We start from the raw sequence: 18,367 nt of genomic DNA on the forward strand, positions 1-18,367 counted from the left end.
GGGCAAACTCATGAGTGAGCTTCAAAGACATTCTGCTATGTAGAATAAGCAAGCCACTGACGGATCAATATTTTGTGGTCCTCTTTTATGGTGTGCATAGAGGTGCCCCATTCATGGAGACAGAAGGCAGAGTAGTGAGAGCCAGTGGCCTGGGGATGCTCCGTGGGCTACAGTCCTGCAGGGAGAAAAGGACTGTAGTGGTTGGGGGTAATGATGGCATCCCAACAGTATGAAGATACCTAGTGTTGTTGGACCAAAAGTGGGGAAGATGGTCAATCTTGCTAGGCACGTTTTAATGTAATTACAAGATAGACTCTAGAACTCAGAAGCCACTCTTGACTCCATCATTTTGCTGTTTATATCTGTGAGAAAAGAAAGGCGTCATGTCAGGCAGAATGCCACCAGATGGTGCTTCCCATCCTGGCCCTCCCCACCTAGAAGGCTACCTTGCCCGTCTGAGATTGACCTCCGGCCCCTACCAATACATGCTTGAGAAGAAGTCAAACTCACCGATGAGGTCAGCCTCTGTAACTTTGGACGTTAGCCAAGGACTATGCCTTGGCTGTGATTTTACTTGGGGCTTTTGTTTTTACTGCTTGGCCAAGTAGAGAACAAAGAAGAACTCTTCTTCAAGGGAGCAGTGGGAGGTGGGGGCGGGGGTACCTACAGGATTGTCTGAGAGCAGAGTCTGAGCACTGTTTTCCTGGGGGTGGTGACAGAGGAGCCTGACTCTCACCTGCTGCTGCAGCATTGAAGGCTGACATTGGTGTGACAGACACTGAGGGGACACTTCTAGCTTCCTTTAGACCGCTAAACACCCTTGATCAACCAGAAAGTTCGCAGCCGCCTCATTTATTATCTTGACAGTGTTGTGTTTTAGTCCATGAAGTTCGTTCTATCTGTCTGTCTGTCTGTCTGTCTATCTATCTATCTATCTATCTATCTATCGATCGATCGATATATCTATCTATGCATGCGGTGGGGCATGCATGCCGTGATGTGCAAGGGATTTTTGAACACTAATACTTTATTTCTAGATAACCTGTATTTAGCCATTGGGTTATTACTTATTATCTATCTATCTATCTATCTATCTATCTATCTATCTATCTATCTATCTTAGAGAAAGGGTCTGATATAATCCAGACTTGTAGCCCAGTTCCCCAAATTTGCTGCATAGTGAACGATGACTTTGAATTATTTCTGGTCCTGCTGCCTCTACCTCCTGAGAACTGGTATTGCAGGCTGACTTTACGTATTTTGATGATATTGTGCGCTGATGCGCCTGGTTCTAAGCCACACTAAGGATCAAACCCAGGGCTTTGTAGCTGTTAAGCAAACACTCTGCCAACCAAGCTACATCCCCAACTCTGTCCTCCCATACTAGGGGCTCAGTGTAAAATGCTTGTCAGACGGTTTCCCATTTTCCTGTGTTTGTTTTGTTTTTCAGGGTTACTTCATGGACTGACACCTCCATGCTTGTTAAATGCGTGCCTTGTTCCCAAGACCATGTGAAACCTGCTGAGCATTAATCTCCTTCCAACAGAAGCCAGGCTGCAGGTAATGACAGCTCAAGCCTGTGGGCCTCTCATAAAGTTCAGGACCCATTGAGTAATGAAGAAGGCTTTCTTTGCTCCAATGACTGGGTTTTAAAAGTGTTTGGGAACTGCCGTGAACCAGATAGCCATCCATTCAATTTCTGTTCTGTGACTGTGCAAACTTTCATGTTCAAGAATGAAGAATTGAAAAACCTGCTTAGAACCTGACAGGAAGTGCTGTGGGCTCATAACAGTTCAGTGCTGATTAAAAAGGTGGGGGGGGTTGGAGCAAATTGTAATTTGCATTTTGCTAACCCCTTCAACTCCTTGAGCTAATTAGAACTTTAAAGGGAATTTAAAGAGACCAGTACCTCTTTCTGTTGCCCACATTCTAGTCTGTAAGTACTTGAGTGTTTTTCTGTTGCTGCATCATAAAGTGAGTTTACTTGGGCCGTGGTTGCTTGGGAACAAGGACTGCAACAGATCCTCTGGGACCAAGAATTCTGCACCTGTAGATTCATCTGGCTGTCAATTGAGTATATTTATACTTTTAAAGACAGCATTACTGAACATGTATAAACAGTTTTCCTGAATTGATTCAGTGGGAAATACAGAGTGACACCAATGTCCATGACATTTCCATTGTCAAGTATTGTGTGTGTGATCCAAGAGGGAAAAGTACATGGGAGGGTATATGTTGGTGTATGTAGGTGAGTGCAAAGATTGCACTCAAAGACTTGAGTGTGTGAGGGTGTTGGAACCCGGAGGGATCCTGAGATCCATTCCCCATGTTATGTGAGGTGTTGCCTTCAATAATAATTCCTGTGTAACGAAGACATAATTATTTCTCTGATATCTCTGCTTGTATGTCCATATGTCTAGACTTTCCTCCATTTTTTTCTTTTTTTAGGGTAATGGTGGTGGTGTGTTTTGAGACGGGGTTTCTCTGTGGCTTTGGAGGCTGTCCTGGAACTAGCTCTTGTAGACCAGGCTAGTCTCTAACTCACAGAGGTCTGCCTGCCTCTGCCTCCCGAGTGCTGGGATTAAAGGTGTGCATGTCACCACCGCCCAGCTACTTTCCTCCATTTTTACTTCAAGGATCATAGCCAACACTGGGTCTGAAGGGACTCTCTAGTCATAGCTGATACTTTCATGCCTGTTGAGTTTTAACAGTGTGCCACTGATAACGCACTTCAAGTCCCTAGCACACAAACAAACAATGCAGTCCATGTGACCAGTGTGGCCTTTCACAATCGGGGGAACCAGTTTGTCAGATGACTCTTGTCTCTGCATCTTTGACTCTTGTCCCACACCCTCTATTCCCCTTGTTCACCATTCTTAACTATTGCTTATTATTATTATTAATTATATTTAGAAAGCCCTGTCTTACTGCAGCATGATTTAGATCATGACTTATACTGATACAACTGTTCTCGGGTTCTTTAGGTTAAAATGGGGAATTCTGAGAGTCAGTACACCTTTCAAGGATCCAAGAATCATAGCAATACTGTGGGCGGTGCTAAGCCAAAGCCTTGCTCTCTGAAGATACGCAGCATTCATGCAAAAGACGAGAAGTCTTTGCACGGGTGGACTCACGGGAGCAGCGGAGGCGGCTACAAGTCCAGGTCCCTAGCCCGAAGCTGCCTTTCTCACTCTAAGAGTCACCAGCCTTATGCCACCAGACTCAGTGGACCCATGTGCAAAGTCTCAAAGGGCACTGCCTACTCTAAGCACAGAGCAAATGCCCCAGGAAATGATTTCCAGGGTGACAATGGTGCTTTCTTATCTGGGAACGGCTTCCACTATGTCGGCCACGAGTCAGAGTCAGGGGAGAGCCACGTGACCTCCAGGGACTGCAATGGACACCTTCTCACATGTTACCGGAGGAACGAGAGCATTGCCTCTACCCCACCAGGCCAGGAACGCAGGAGCCCCAGGGTGCTCATCAAGACACTGGGGAAGCTAGATGGGTGCTTACGGGTTGAGTTCCATAACGGTGGCAACCCTCACAGAGGGCCCTCGGAAGACTCCAGTGGACCTGTACAGCTGCTGAGATATTCCCCTACCTTGGCATCGGAGACCTGCCTGGTGCCAGAAGCTAGGCGGGATTCAGGTGCGGACTCCCTGGCCAGCCGGCGCCCATCTCCCACTGACTGTCGCCTGCGCTCCAGCAAAGGCAGCTCCCTGAGCTCGGAGTCATCCTGGTATGACTCCCCGTGGGGCAATGCCGGGGAGATGAGTGAGGTAGAGGGCTCCTTCCTGGCGCCCAGCACCCCAGACCCGAGCCTCCCCACCAGCTTCCCACCTAGTGACGCCAAAAAACCTTTCAACCAAAGCTCTTCCCTCTCCTCCCTCCGGGAACTGTACAAAGATGCTACCCTGGAATGCCTCTCTCCCTCTGGGACCTGCCGTTCTTCTGATGAGTACATCGGCTCCCAAGTCAGCCTGAGCAACCGCGTCTCATTTGCGTCTGACATGGATGTGCCCTCCAGGGTGGACCACAGGGATCCCATGCACTATAGTTCCCTTACTCTCCCCTGTCGCAAGTCCAAAGCCCTAACTGAGGGTGCTGCAAAGAAAGATACCCTCAAAGCTAGAATGCGACGCATCAGTGACTGGACAGGAAGCCTCTCTAGGAAGAAGAGGAAACTGCAGGTGAGAACAGTCTGGGGTCGGGGTGCAGGGTCCTAGAGTTTCCCCATCTGTATTTCGAGGCTCCCAGAACCTCAGTTGAGCTGGTGAAGGGAAGGGTTTAGCTGGACCCAGCATGGCTCCTCTTCTGATGGGGTTTCCTTTCTCTTTGGCTTCAGACATACATTTTGAGTCTTTGCTCCCAACTCCAGTGACTTCCATGTTTTAGCTGAGGCGTGGGACAGAATACCACTACTGAGTAGTTCTGGAGGCTGGGAAGTCATGAGCCAGTGTGGTGAGATTCTGGGTAGGGTCTGTTGGTGGCTGCTGGAGGTTCTATCCTTACACAACAGGGAAGGAGACAAACCTAGCCCATTTATCTTCTTAGAAGGACACCAGTAACTTCAGGACTTCAGCCCCTGGTTCTCATCTAACTCCAATCCTCACTTCAAGTCTCCCATTACTGTCTCTGTGGGGGTTAAGGCTTTGGACGTAGGCTCTGAGGTGGGAGAACACAGCCAGCATTTAGCCTTAGCACCCAGGCTCTGTACTAAGCTGCCTTGGCACTTATATGCAAGCCCACAGGCCTGGTTCCAAAGCTGGTCCAACTATTCTTAGATGGCATAGAGCTGGGTGAAGGTCCAAAATGACTTGGTAATCTGAGGTCTCTGTTAGACATCAGCCATCAATCAAGTCCAAATAAAAATGGGAAGGAGATAGCCGTTAAGTTCAGATAGGGAGGTCTTCTCAACTTGGTATTACTTTATACTGTAGCCGATTCATAACCAATCATAAACTGTGGAGAATGGATGTGTGTATGGTGCTGGAGATGGACACCAATGCCTCACACATGCTAGGCATGTGCTCTGACCACTGAGCTGAATCTGCAGCCCTTTTGGTCTATTTGCTTTTATTTACTTAGAGAGGTCATGGAGTTGAAAGGAGTCTGATTAGGGTAATCAGTTTATAGGGGAGTGTTGTCTTAACCCTGCTGGATACACACATTCATGTGAATATTAAAAAAACAAATTCATGGAGCATTGAGAGCAACATAACCTCTACTGGTAGGACATTTCCTATTTATAAAGTTTACCATTGGTTACTTCCTCCTTGTGTAGGTGTCTGCCATCCTCATCTTCTCTCCCAGGGGAGATGGAGATCAGGTGGCCACTATCCTATCTCCAGGACCTATTTCATATCCGTTAGTGTAGTAATTTTCTTCCTCTTGAGTTGTTTCTTAGGCGAAATCACCAAAGAGATGCTTTCGACTTTTGCCTCCTGGCTCTTGTTTCCCAAGCGTCTCACAGTGCTTGAGTATAGAGTGCTATTCGGTCCCTGCTGCCCCAGGACTACAGCCACATCATTTGTGCCCCAGAATTACAGAGCTGGCTATGTCCAATGCTGTCACCATTGTCTCATGCACACACACTGCCATGGACACCCCGTTCTGCTTGCCTGGAGCATATTTCATCATCTGTGTTTTGTGTCCTGACTCTATGTGTGTACAGTGATCCCAAACACATTCACGTTCTGTTTTACCCGTCCAAAGCAGACCTGTTGCCATGGCGTACGGATCACTTCTGCTGTGGGCCCTCACTGACTGCCAAACCTTCACAGGGGGACTGAACCTCCTTCAGTCCCACGCCATGCACAGACTTACCCTCTGCTGTATTGTGTGCCATGTGGAGTTATGAGCAAAATAACTAGAATTCTGAAAAGAGAAATGCCATGCTAGAAAGGACCTCCACATTGTAGAGATGAAGAAGCTGAAGAATCGAGGAGTTTGTGGTCTTACTGGTCAGGTAGTGGGGAACCAGGTGGGAGGTCATATCTGTAAAACCTCAGACAAGCGGCAAGATATTGTTGAATAGGATGACGAAATATTTAGACCCTTTTTTTTAAGCGACCCACCAGGACAACCTTTTGAAAGTTTTGTCTATAGATTAATTTTTTTGGTAAATGTTCCAGTCCTATTGTCCAGTCATTTCTTTGCCTTTCATAGAAAAGATTAGGATAAGGTCTTTAAAGATGTAACCCAGTCACGTGCAAAGGTTCAGGACTGTCATTCCAACTACTCGGGAAACTGAGGCAGGAAGATCGAGGTCTTTGGGGGCTGCAGGATGAGTTCAAAGATAGCCTGGGCAACTTAGCAAGGCCCTGTCTCAAAGCAAAATAAATAAATAAATAAATAAATAAATAAATAAATAAAGGGGCTGGAGAGATGGCTCAATGGTTAAGAGCACCAGCTCCTCTTCTAGAGGACCCAGGTTCAATTCCCAGCACAGCACCTGCTTGGCAGCTCACAACTGTCTGTAATTCCTGTTCCAGGGGATCTGATACCTTCACACCAGTGAACATAAAATAAAGTATACATTACATATACATATACATATACATATGCATATACATATACAAAGTGTACATCACTGCTGTGTACTAAAAATATGCTTTAAAAAAAGTAAAAAATAGATGTCTGGGGACATAACTCAGTAGAGCAGTACACATGCGTCGGTGCCTGAAGGCTGAGGCTCAGCCCCTAGTACCACACACAGAAAAAAGGCAATCCCTGTGTGGGAGGAGTCTGTGATGACAGGCTTTAACAAGTCATTGAAAGTGACACCCTTCTCTCACCCACATACATTTCTGTGTGCCAGCAGAACAATGATCCAGAAAGACTTGCTTGATGGACAGGCGCTTGTTTTGTCTTTAAAAGATGACATAAAAAGAACAGCGCTTTCAATACAGACCTTTAAGCCTGTCCTTTTACGAGAACCAGGCAGCTGAAATAGAATACCATACTGGGAGATAGAGAGACATACTGGAGAGTGTCTGACTCATTTTACCTGACCCTCATCCTTGCTGAACTCCTCATACCAATTTTAGCTGACAGGGACCCTCATCCTGCCTAGGCTAATCATTGTGCTCTTTCAGTCAGGACAGGACAGGCTTTGCTGAGTTAACATTGTCTCCCACCCCATCTCCGTGACTTGGGATGACCAAAGTTTGCTTCCCTATTTATGAGGCATGTTTGTTATAGTCTGCAGGTAGCTGGGGTCTGTGCTGTTCTTTGAGACCCTAGGCTGACAGGACAGCTTCCGTGAAGAACACTATCATGCTACTGCAGCAGAGAAAGTTGTGTGTGGACTTTGAAAGCTTTTCCCTCAGAACTGACGTGTTTAACTTCTACTTGCATTCCCTGGGCACCACAAATGATAAGGCCGGGCCTGACTTAACGGAGGGGTGGGGAAATGATCCTACCATGGGCCTTGGTGAGGACCAGAAATGTTTGGTGGCATTACGGAGGACTTCTGTGGTTTGTCACAGAGAGGAATTAGGACACCAGGACAAAGTTTCTGGCCCCCTCTAATTGTCGACTCCCACTTCTCTTCTAAAGTGACATTGTCTCAGAGACCAGCAGTCTTCTCCTGGTATGAGGAGAGGCGTGTGAGCAGGGACTCAGCACTTTTTCCTAGCATGTGAGGACAGGGGTGGGGTTTCCCCTAAGGAGTTAGGCATCATCTTTTGCTTTTCCAGCTTCATTGGGGTATAATTAGTAAGCAGAAATTGAATATGTTAGCATGTATAACCTGATACCTTGACATACCTGTGCAATGGAAGTGATCACCACAACCAAGCTAGTTCACACAGTCACCACGAAACATGGTTACCACATTGACTTTATTTTATTGTGAGACTGATCGTAATCTACCGCCTTGTCATATTTCGTGTACACAAAGGAACATCAGCAACAGCCATAACGGTGAATTCAGATCTCTAGAACTTGCTTGGCTGGTGTGACCAAAGCTTTATACCTGTGAGGCCTCTTTCTTACCCTGGGCCTCCATGTCCACCTACTTTGGATTCTCACTCAAGTGAGATGTGTCATACTGTGTTTGCTTCTCTGTGGAGTGATGCTACTTTCATCCTCTGTACTTACAGTTGTTAGTGCTCTGGCCGTCAAGTTACAGGAGCGACTGCCTATGGTTATGATTGGGTAGGAACGGAAACCATAGGCCCTGTGCACACATGTGATAAGCTCTCTGCTCTCACACCCATCTAGCAGTTATTAAGAATTGTGTCTGGACCTATTTAAAGATGTTCTATTTTTCAAAGTACTTTTCTTAGACTGAGATTTCAACATTGGCAATTGAGATTCTCTAGGTGGACTGTTTTAGAGAGTAATTAGAGCCGGGGAAAGATGCATGCCCATGTGTAAGAATCAGTGACTGTAGGAGTGAACCCATGAGGGCGGGGACAAGTAAATTACCACAGGTAGAGATAAAAGGAAGTGAAAGGAAAAAGGAGCTCCCCTTTTGGAACCCAGCATGCTCCTGACTCCCAGCTGGTAAATAAATATATTGTATTCCCTATAGCATTGACTATCATCATTAAGTGACAAGTACCCACAGGTACTATTTGTTCATCTCTCAAGACGGAGTAATCTTGCTTTGCTATGGCTGGACATTAACAGACTTGCAACATGAAGTTTCTCTCTTAAGAGAATCAACGACAACAGTGTTTACTGGTCATATGTAATGTGGGTACTTTTCTCTGCCAGAGACTCGCTGGTTTTGAAGCACCCCGCTAAGGCGCTTGCAAGAAAAGAGAATCTGATAGTTTTTAGAGGCAATGACTCAGAGTGTCATAGCTGCAGTAACATTAATGCTGGCAAATTAACAGCATTCCTTCATGTCCTTGGAGTTTATGAAAGTCTCAACAAAGTGACGATTAGAAGAAGAATCTCCAAGTATTTTGAATTTCCTGAGTGACTCATAGCAGCTGTGGGATTCGCTCTTTGAAGCAGAGGTGTCAGCATATAAATAAGAATGACCACAGGACACAGTGTAAATACACTGCAAGATTCTATCACGGTTAGTAAGAGCTGTTTGTGTTCTGGGCTCTGTTTTTAGCACCTGGGCCTTGGAAAACACTCTTCAATTGCCTGGTGATGGGTTTTCCCATAAGACACCCAGTAAATATGATCTGATTTTTTTAGATGAAATTTCCATAAGAAAATATCTCCACAAGGTGGAGTGTTCAAAACATAGCCCCCAACTTAATGGCCTTTGACCCAGTTCCTTCTCACTTTGGTTTTGACGATAAGGAAATATCAGAAGCCCACCAACAGTTGATTATACTTAACTGTTCTTATGTTTTTGGTTGTGGGGCTTAGTCTTTAACTGCTGAGCCATGTCTCCAGCCCTACATGACTCTTCTTTTTTTTAATTTGTTTATTATGTATGTAGTATTCTATCTGCATGTACACCTACATGCCGGAAGAGAGTATGAGATCTCATTACAGATGGTTGTGAGCCACCATGTGGTCACTGGAAAATGAACTCAGGACCTCTGGAAGAACAGTCAGTACTCTTAACCTCAGAGCCATCTCTCCAGCCATACTTGGCTATTCCTAGCCTTTCCCTTGCAGCTGTATTAATCTGAGCAGGGAAGTTGGGCTATCAGTGCTATTTGAACTGGGAGTGAATTTACTGCTATCTTCTTTATTAAATTACTTTATTTAATTTTGAAGTAGGATATCACTCTGTAGCCCAGGATGTCTTGGAACTCACTAGATAGTCCTTGTTGGCCTGAACTCAAGACATTCCTCCTGCTTCACCCTCCCAAAATGTGGGTTACAAGTGGAAGTTACCGTTGTCAGCTGGTTTTCTCCCATTAAGTAATGAGTACTCCATCAGTCAACTGCTTTCCATGAAAGTTAATAAAGGCACTGGGATGGATGTTTTGTATTTGTAGCCTGGTTCTGTAGCTGATGGGCTGTGTATTCTGTGCTCCTAGGTTTAGCAGGAGGCAGCAGCTGTTAGATAACTATGGAACTTGCTTAGACTGGCTTTTGTTTGAGTTTGTCTTAAAACCAATGTTAAAATCAATAGTCACATCAGAGGCATCCCCTAGTGCCTAGAGTAAAAGAGGAACTCAAAGAAAAGGAGATGAACAAAAGAGCCACTTTTTTCCTTATACTAAATTTCTGAATTAAATAAAAATACAAATATTTTTTTTTCGAGACAGGGTTTCTCTGTGGCTTTGGAGGCTGTCCTGGAACTCGCTTGGTAGTCCAGGCTGGTCTCGAACTTACAGAGATCCGCCTGCCTCTGCCTCCTGAGTGCTGGGATTAAAGGCGTGCGCCACCAAAGCCCGGCAAAATACAAATATTTTTTAAAAACCCAAAACCTAAAATTACTAGGCAGTACCCCTAGTGGGTTATGAATCCTTGGAGCTAGGATTTTACTCTATAAAGTGGGAAATAGGATGGCAGAGATTATTATGTACAGGAGCTGGCCAGAAGGCTTCATATTAGACAGGGAAAGGAAAAAAGGTGTGTGTGGATCAACCTAACAGCACCAACCTAGCCCTGCCCCCCATGGTTCTTTTCTTTTTTAAGATTTACTTATTTATTATGTATACAAGCCAGAAGAGGGCACCAGATTGACTCCATTGTGGTATGTGAGATTGGGTGGTATTCTTCCTAAAATTCTTTCTTGTTTGGGGATATAATGACCCAAGTTGTGTTTTGTTACAAGGCTCTTTGCATCACCATCATTGGATGTAGCTACATTACACCAAGGCTGTAGTGAGGGCCATTGCTGTGGGTACCATAACTTAGGATGCTATGGGTACCATAGCTTAGGATGCTCTGGGTGCCATAGTTTATGATGATGACTGGCTGGTAATTTGTGTTGTGTTCAGGAACCACGGTCCAAGGAGGGCAGTGAGTACTTCGATAGCCGCTCAGACGGACTTAATGCAGACGTGCAGGCATCCTTGCAAACATCTGCCTTACTGTGGTCAGGAGGCTCAGCTCAGACCCTGCCCCAGAGAAGCGAATCCACTCATGTGATTGGCAGCGATCCCCTCCAACAGAACATTTATGAGAATTTCATGCGAGAACTGGAAATGAGCAGGACCAACGTGGAGCACGTGGAGACGTCCACAGAAACTGTGGACTCCAGCAGCGAGTCCCTCAGCTCCCTGGAGCAGCTGGATCTGCTCTTTGAGAAGGAGCAGGGAGTGGTCCGGAAAGCCGGGTGGCTCTTCTTCAAACCCCTTGTCACCTTGCAGAAGGAGAGGAAACTGGAGCTGCTGGCTCGGAGGAAGTGGAAACAATACTGGGTGACGTTGAAAGGTAAGCGGTCACAGTGCCCCGAAGGCTTGTCCTTCAGCTGTCCTGTCACCAGGCAGTGCTGGTGAGTCAGCATTAACGTGAGTAAGCATGAAGGATATTGTGTGTGTGTGTGACATACACATGTATATGAGTGTATGTACAGAAGCCAGAGGAGAGATTCAGGTGTCATTCCTCAGGTTCTGTCCACCTTGTTTTGAGACATAGGCTATCTTCAGCTTAGAGGTCTCCAATTCATCTAAACCAACTGGCTAGTGAGCCCCAACATCCACCTGTCTCCACCTTCCCATCGCTGGGATTATAAAGACTTATTACCGTGCCTGAGTTTTGTTTTTAATGTGGATTCTGGGGAGGGCTTCATTCTTGCACGGCTAGCTCTTTATGAACCAAACCACTTTTCCAGCCCTAATTTGAAAGATTGCGAGCTATCGTCTCACGGCATGCTCCACTGAAAAGACTTAACAGGCATGTCTAGTAATTTACATAGCCATTTATGTATGTTATTCAGCCATCAGCCATAATTTAAGATAAATTGTTTTCTATGTCTGTTTCTCTGCCATTCTTTGATACTTGTATCTAGAATAATACAACCCCCTAAGTGACTGTCACCTACACTTCACTAACTTGTATTTCCCATTCTGCACATACTCAGAATTCCAAAGCAGTGCCCTTCCTAGATGGAACGTTATCTAGAAGATTGGATCTGTATCCACCCCTTTTATTGACTAAGAAAGTCTTTTGGTCACCACCACAGCACAGTTGTTTCCTTGTTCACGTGTTTGGGGTTGGACCTGGGTCCTTGGAGGTGCTAAACATAAGGAGAGATGATGCTATGACCTCACTCCCTCCTTCACTCCCCCCTGCTTCCCTGTGTTCCTTTCTCAGAATGGAAATAGGAATATGTCCTGCTAAGGTAAGACACCCCTCACAAGCACGGCCGATTGACAACTGTGATTGCCTTGCTCACTGTGAGAGTACAGACTGGAAGGACTCCATCTTGCAGGAGGGTGAGATGCCTCAGTGCGCACGGCCCTGATTCATGCAGGTGCAGACAGGGGGTGGAGCCTCAGCTTCCATGAAGGTCCCCTGTGTATGTTAGACAGCATAGGATGGGCGTTTCAGAAGTCATGGCTGGATGTTCCTGCCCCTCCTTCCATAGGGAAGGGAGCAGAGACACATGTACACAGTAGGTGTGAACGCCTGGTATGTCTCCCTCATGGTAACCCTTCTTAGCTTTCCTGTGCTCTCCATTTAGAAAGTTCTGAACCTCTCCCCCAACCTTTGTGGGTCTGCTTCATTTCTTTATTGCCGTGGAGACTGTTTCCAGGACGACAGGGTGGAAGTAAAAGAATAGATGTCATCCTCACCTCCATCGTTAGGGGTCTCGGGGTTCTTGCAAAGGAGGGGGCAGCCTCCTTCCTCTTCCCTGGTCTTGTGGGACAGACTTTTCCTAGGGAACTGGAGCAGGTCTACAGTACCTGGTATGAAATCCCTCCTGTGGAGCAGTCATCCAATCCAATCCAATCCAAAGCCTTGCCCCCCACCCCCCATAACCTTCATGTTGCCACGTCTTCCCTCTGGGAATTCATTGTGTTAAGATCAACTTTCTTGGCTTCAGTTCTATAAATTATAATGTCAGAACTAATGTATTTGGGTTAATATTATTTGAAGACACACCCCCACCCCCCCCACACACATATATATATATATATATATATATATATATATATATAATTAAGATTTGGAAGTTATTCTTGAAGTAATCGTGTGAATAAATTGGATAAATTGGAAATGGCTTTCTGTAGAGAGGGATGATTACTGAACTGTCTTGTCACCTGCTGTCACTGATGTAAGCAATGCTAAGCAGATGACCATCACAGTTCGGAAGATAGACCGTTTAACAGGCAGCATTTGCCTTTTCCGATGAGTGGATTTCCCTGCAGTTCACAGGGATTCCTGGGTTGAGGGGTTGTCAAGGTTGCTCAAACTCAGTGTCCTGCTAGTGAGCATGAGGGTACTGAGGTGAGACAGCCTAAGATCATATCCCTGCCCCACGGTCATGTGGTGTGGCCTGGGGTCACACGTGTGACTGCACCCCCAGTTTCTTATTGGTAGATGGGAGTATGCCACTTTGACAACCTTGCAGGACAGCTGTGTGGACAGAGTCAGATGGGGGCACGCTGCATTGCCATTGGTCATGATGTCACGTTGAGCATCGTTCTTATCCTGAGAGTTTAACTAGGCACACTGCACACGCCAGGGTTTCCTTGTTCCGACACTGGCCTCCTGTGCAGGTGTCTGGGGACATTTGGGGATTGTATCCTTTACCCCTCACTCCTTTCCTGCATTTTCCCGGTCGTGTGACAGGGTCGTCCTTCTGCTTCTGTCTTGCCCAGGCTGTACTCTGCTGTTTTATGAGACTTACGGGAAGAATTCCACAGACCAGAATAGCGCCCCGCGGTGCGCCCTCCTTGCAGAGGACAGCATCGTGCAGTCTGTCCCAGAGCATCCCAAGAAGGAGCACGTGTTCTGCCTGAGCAACTCCTGTGGGGACGTCTACCTTTTCCAGGTACCGCCGCCTCCGCAGCGCAAATGGAGGGGGGAGGAGGCGATGAGAGCAAACGGGATTCAAAAGGAACTTGGACGTGGATTCAGTAACTAACTGTTCCATTAGGCTTTGGAACTAGGGTGCGAGCAGAAGACTGTGGCTTCTCATATTCACCGGGGCCAAGACCTGGCTGTTCCTATAGGAGGCATTTGTCAGGTCCTTGTGAGGTTCCAGGCGACTGCCTGTCGGCTATCCTGTGAGGCCAAAGAGAAAATACTGTGATCTGTACTCCGGGTAACACGTGACCTAGAGAGGGTGCTGTCTGAGAGTTCCAGAACTCAGATCTTTTAAAGAAAGCCTGGAGAGTGTAGCCAGGGAAGCACCAACGACTCCTGGGAATCCTAGTAAAAGTCAAAGAAGCAGCTTTTGGGTACACTAGACCCTCCTGGACGAGTGTTGTGAAAGTGACAGCTGCCTTTGGAGATTAATGTCCAGGATATCTGCCGTTGGGATTGTTAGCGATTTGGTAGGGATGCCTGGCGTGGCTTTGAGTCCTGCAGATTGATTTCTGGTGCCATTGTTGAGTGCCTGTGTCTTCTTAGAGCACGTAGCCAACTTCTTGACACTTGGAACTTTGAGCAGTTAGATTCATGAGTGGGCCCAGAAGTCAGGCAGGGGGGTAATTCACACCTATACTTGGGTGGCTGAGGCAGGAGGATCACTATGAATTCAAGACTGTCCTGGGCTATGTTTTGCTTTCCGGCATAGCCTAAGCTACATGGAGAGACTCAAACCACCACCGCCGCCGCCACCACCACCACCACCACAACCAAAGGGCCTTACAGGATTGCTGTTAGTATAAACATGATGTGTATTACCTGATGTCACCTTGATGGATAGACTCTTGTTTTCTGTCACTAACTGAAAGCTGCTGGTTGTTTTTCTAACTGCCATACTTAGGTTTCTACCTTTTATTTCCATGATGATATACCCTGACAAAAATCAACTGAGAAATGGTTTTAGTTTCTGATTCTATGTGACAGTCCATCACTGGGAAAGTTGCAGTGTGTGTGTGTGTGTGTGTGTGTGTGTGTGTGTGTGTGTGTGTGTGTGTGTGTGTCGGTGGGAGGGGTTGGATGAGTGGGTGGTTTGATGTGGCTGATCACATCATATTCACAGTCAAGGGCAGAGAAACACACATACACACACACACACACACACACACACAAACGCACACTTCTCCACTTCTTTCACTACTCTTACACAATCCAGGATCCAAAGCTGGGGAATGGTGCTCTCTACTTTCAACCTGGTCTTTCCATGCCGATTAAAGCAGTCGAGACAATTCCCCCATAGACAAGGCCACAGGTCAACCTAATCTAGACAAGCCCTAATGGAATCTTCCTGGGAAATCCTTGACTGTATCAAGCTAACACTTAGAACTAACCAGCATAGGATCTGTGGTCCTTTCTGCTTAATTCTTGCTGCCCTTAGCATCTTTGAACCTGAGTTGGGTCTTTATGTTTGGGAAACTAAACTTTGGCTTCTTATTGTGAAGACAGCCCTTGGGCTTGACGCATCAAGTCTTGGACTCCCATTTTGGAGAGAGCTTGTGTGCTTAAATAATCTCAAACAGTTCCTCCATCCCATGTTTAGGCCACTAGCCAGACAGACCTGGAAAACTGGGTCACTGCCATACACTCGGCCTGCGCGTCCCTTTTTGCAAAGAAGCACGGGAAAGAGGACACGGTGCGGCTGTTAAAGAGCCAGACCAGAGCCCTGCTGCAGAAGATCGACATGGACAGCAAGATGAAGAAGATGGCAGAGCTGCAGCTGTCTGTGGTGAGCGACCCCAAGAACAGGAAGGCCATCGCGAACCAGGTACCACTGATGGCGTGTCACTCCGCAGCCACCTGCGCACACGCCCAAGCGCGTTGTCTCCTCCCGTCTCCGCTCTCCCCTCTCTTACATGTCTCACGTACTAACATATCATAGAGATTTGTCTTGACTTGAAAGCATGAGAAATGATTTTTGAAATGTGAGAGTCTTATTTCTAAGAAATGTATAATCTAGTTAAAAAACCATGCTTGGTAAACATGACAATAAAGAACGTTCTAGAATGGGCTAGATTCGCTGAACCCCCAGCATAGTCTTCAAATGCTATGAGAGACCACAGGGTTGAGGTTGGGCTGGGAACTTGATAAACTGATGACTCCCTGGATGAAGATGCGTTAAGACATTGTTGAGTTTTGTGTGTGGGGGGCATTTCAAGGCTGGTAGGAGGGCAGGGGCTGTTTCATGTGGGGCAGATGTAACAGAGAGGTGGCTTGGGGATCCTAGGACCCTAGCATAGAAGTGTTAGAAGGCATGATCAGTACTTGGCACTTAGGTGGGATGGATGTTGTTGCAATGTCGTTGTCTTTCGTGTAACCGAGCCCATCAACCAAGTGTTTTATAAACAGTAGAAAGTTATTGCTCTTGGTTCTGGAATCTGAAAGTCCTCTATCAAGGCATAAGCAGATCCAATGTCAGACGGACCCAGCTTCCCTGTGTGTAGGTAGCGTGTTGTCTTGCTGTCTTCTTGCATGGTGGAAGGAGCAAAGGAATTCTCTGTGTTCCCTTCATTCTTGGGTGCTTTGCCACATGACCTGCTTACCTCCCAGAAAGGTCCACTCCCTGGTTCTGTCACCTTGGGAATGAGGCCTTTGACATGGAGCTCTGGGGGAGATACACAATTCAGACCATAGGATTTTGACTCTTAGGCTTAGGTAGGTTTATGTTATCCTTTTGTTGTGAGTTAGATATTAAATATTGAAGGCTTGATCTCCTTTAGCAATGTTCACAGGCGGGGCTTTGAGGAGGTCATTGGCTCACAAGGACTGTGATGGCACGGATGGATGAAGAATTAAAAGTGGTGAAAATGTTAGGAGCCGGGGCCAGGTGGAGGGAGTGGTAAGCCCGCCCTGAAAGGGTACACTTAGTCTCCGGTCCCTTTCTCTCTCTGCTTACCAGCTGCCACGAGTTGAGTAGCTTTGATCTGCCCTGAGCAGCCCACAGTCTTCTGTCTCACCGCGGGCCCAGAAACACAGCCAGGTGAAAACACGCTGAAATTTCAGAACCTGTGAGCCAGTATAACCTTTCCTACTCTAGGCTGGTTTCCACAGTTGCTTTAGCAGAGTGATGGAGAACTGACTGGCTTCCTGGCATTGAACGTCACAAGTGGATGTAGTATCTTAAGTTGGGGAGAGCACGCAGGAAAAGTATCAATTTCGGGAAATGTTATTCAAAGGACAAACTGACTAAGGGAAGACAGCCGGCAGTAAAATGGCAATGGTCTGGGTGTTGAGGTACAAAGGCCTAGTTTTAATACCCAGATCCCACATGGCGGCTTATTCTAGGGGACCTGATACCCTCTTCTGGCTACTGTGGGCACTGCACACATATGTGCATAGACTTGTATGCAGGCAATGCACAGACTCATAAAGTTAAAAAAAAAATGTCAGTGGTCTCTGTGAGTACACCCCCGCTCCCTGTTTCTCTCTCCATATATTTTGTTACATTGATTGTAGTCTGAGTGAATTCAGAGAGAGCTCAGTCGGTAGCGGTGTGCCTGTAGGTGTGGTTCACACTTGCCCACCTTCTGTCTGTGGTGTGGTTCACACTGTGTCCACCTTCTGTCTGTGGTGTGGTTCACACTTCCCTAACTTCTGTCTGTGGTGTGGTTCACACTTGCCCACCTTCTGTCTGTGGTGTGGTTCACACTTGCCCACCTTCTGTCTGTGGTGTGGTTCATACTGTGTCCACCTTCTGTCTGTGGTGTGGTTCACACTTCCCTAACTTCTGTCTGTGGTGTGGTTCACACTTGCCCACCTTCTGTCTGTGGTGTGGTTCACACTTGCCCACCTTCTGTCTGTGGTGTGGTTCACACTGTGTCCACCTTCTGTCTGTGGTGTGGTTCACACTTGCCCACCTTCTGCCCCCTTAGTGTATTGCACTCTTCTCAATCCCGGTCTGCCCAGTACACATGCTCTGGTGTGGGGTGTCTAGTCCTCTGCTAACTGGATGGTTCAAGTGTTAATCTTGATCCAGCTCTCTCCGGGCCCTTCTCTTCTTGACTTGCAGTCTTTTCTAAGTCTCCAAGTAGGAATGCATTGTCCATTGTATTCACAGCCTGGACCAATGAGGCCCATGCATCTTTCACGTGCTCTGCTACAAGCCACCTGTTGAAAAGTTTGCATCGTGAAGCAGCACTCTCGCTGACTGACATTTAAAAGTCACAGCTGGGCTGTGCACTTTCGTTAGTACAACGTTTTCTCCCAGAAACCCAGGAAAGTTCAGATCTGGCCATCGTGTGTCCTCACGATAGCAGATCCTATGGTGTGGATGACATCACTCAAGGCAGATAACATCTCTGGGGGACAGGATCTCTTTGAAGTTGGTGGGTGGAGAAAACAGTTGTCAACGCCCTCTCCTAAGAGAAAGACACCGTGACACTGTGATGGCGACAATGGC

The 18,367-nt window shown here is 46.7% G+C and overlaps 1 protein-coding gene across 4 annotated transcripts in view; it reads left to right on the forward strand.

The window, feature by feature from the left end:
- Positions 1 to 18,367, forward strand: part of Tiam2 (TIAM Rac1 associated GEF 2) — a 192,662-nt gene that overhangs the window by 92,191 nt on the left and 82,104 nt on the right. For all 4 annotated transcript variants that reach the window (XM_005065908.4, XM_040728405.1, XM_040728407.1 and 1 more), the window contains exons 3-7: positions 1,451 to 1,560; positions 2,985 to 4,193; positions 10,875 to 11,310; positions 13,704 to 13,876; positions 15,512 to 15,736. In XM_005065908.4, coding sequence (XP_005065965.1) covers positions 2,991 to 4,193; positions 10,875 to 11,310; positions 13,704 to 13,876; positions 15,512 to 15,736 — 2,037 coding nt within the window. In that variant the 5' untranslated portion in view covers positions 1,451 to 1,560; positions 2,985 to 2,990. The remainder of the gene's footprint in view (positions 1 to 1,450; positions 1,561 to 2,984; positions 4,194 to 10,874; positions 11,311 to 13,703; positions 13,877 to 15,511; positions 15,737 to 18,367) is intronic.

Source organism: Mesocricetus auratus, unplaced genomic scaffold (assembly GCF_017639785.1).
Source record: "Mesocricetus auratus isolate SY011 unplaced genomic scaffold, BCM_Maur_2.0 Super-Scaffold_100018, whole genome shotgun sequence".
NCBI classification, from domain to species: domain Eukaryota; kingdom Metazoa; phylum Chordata; class Mammalia; order Rodentia; family Cricetidae; genus Mesocricetus; species Mesocricetus auratus.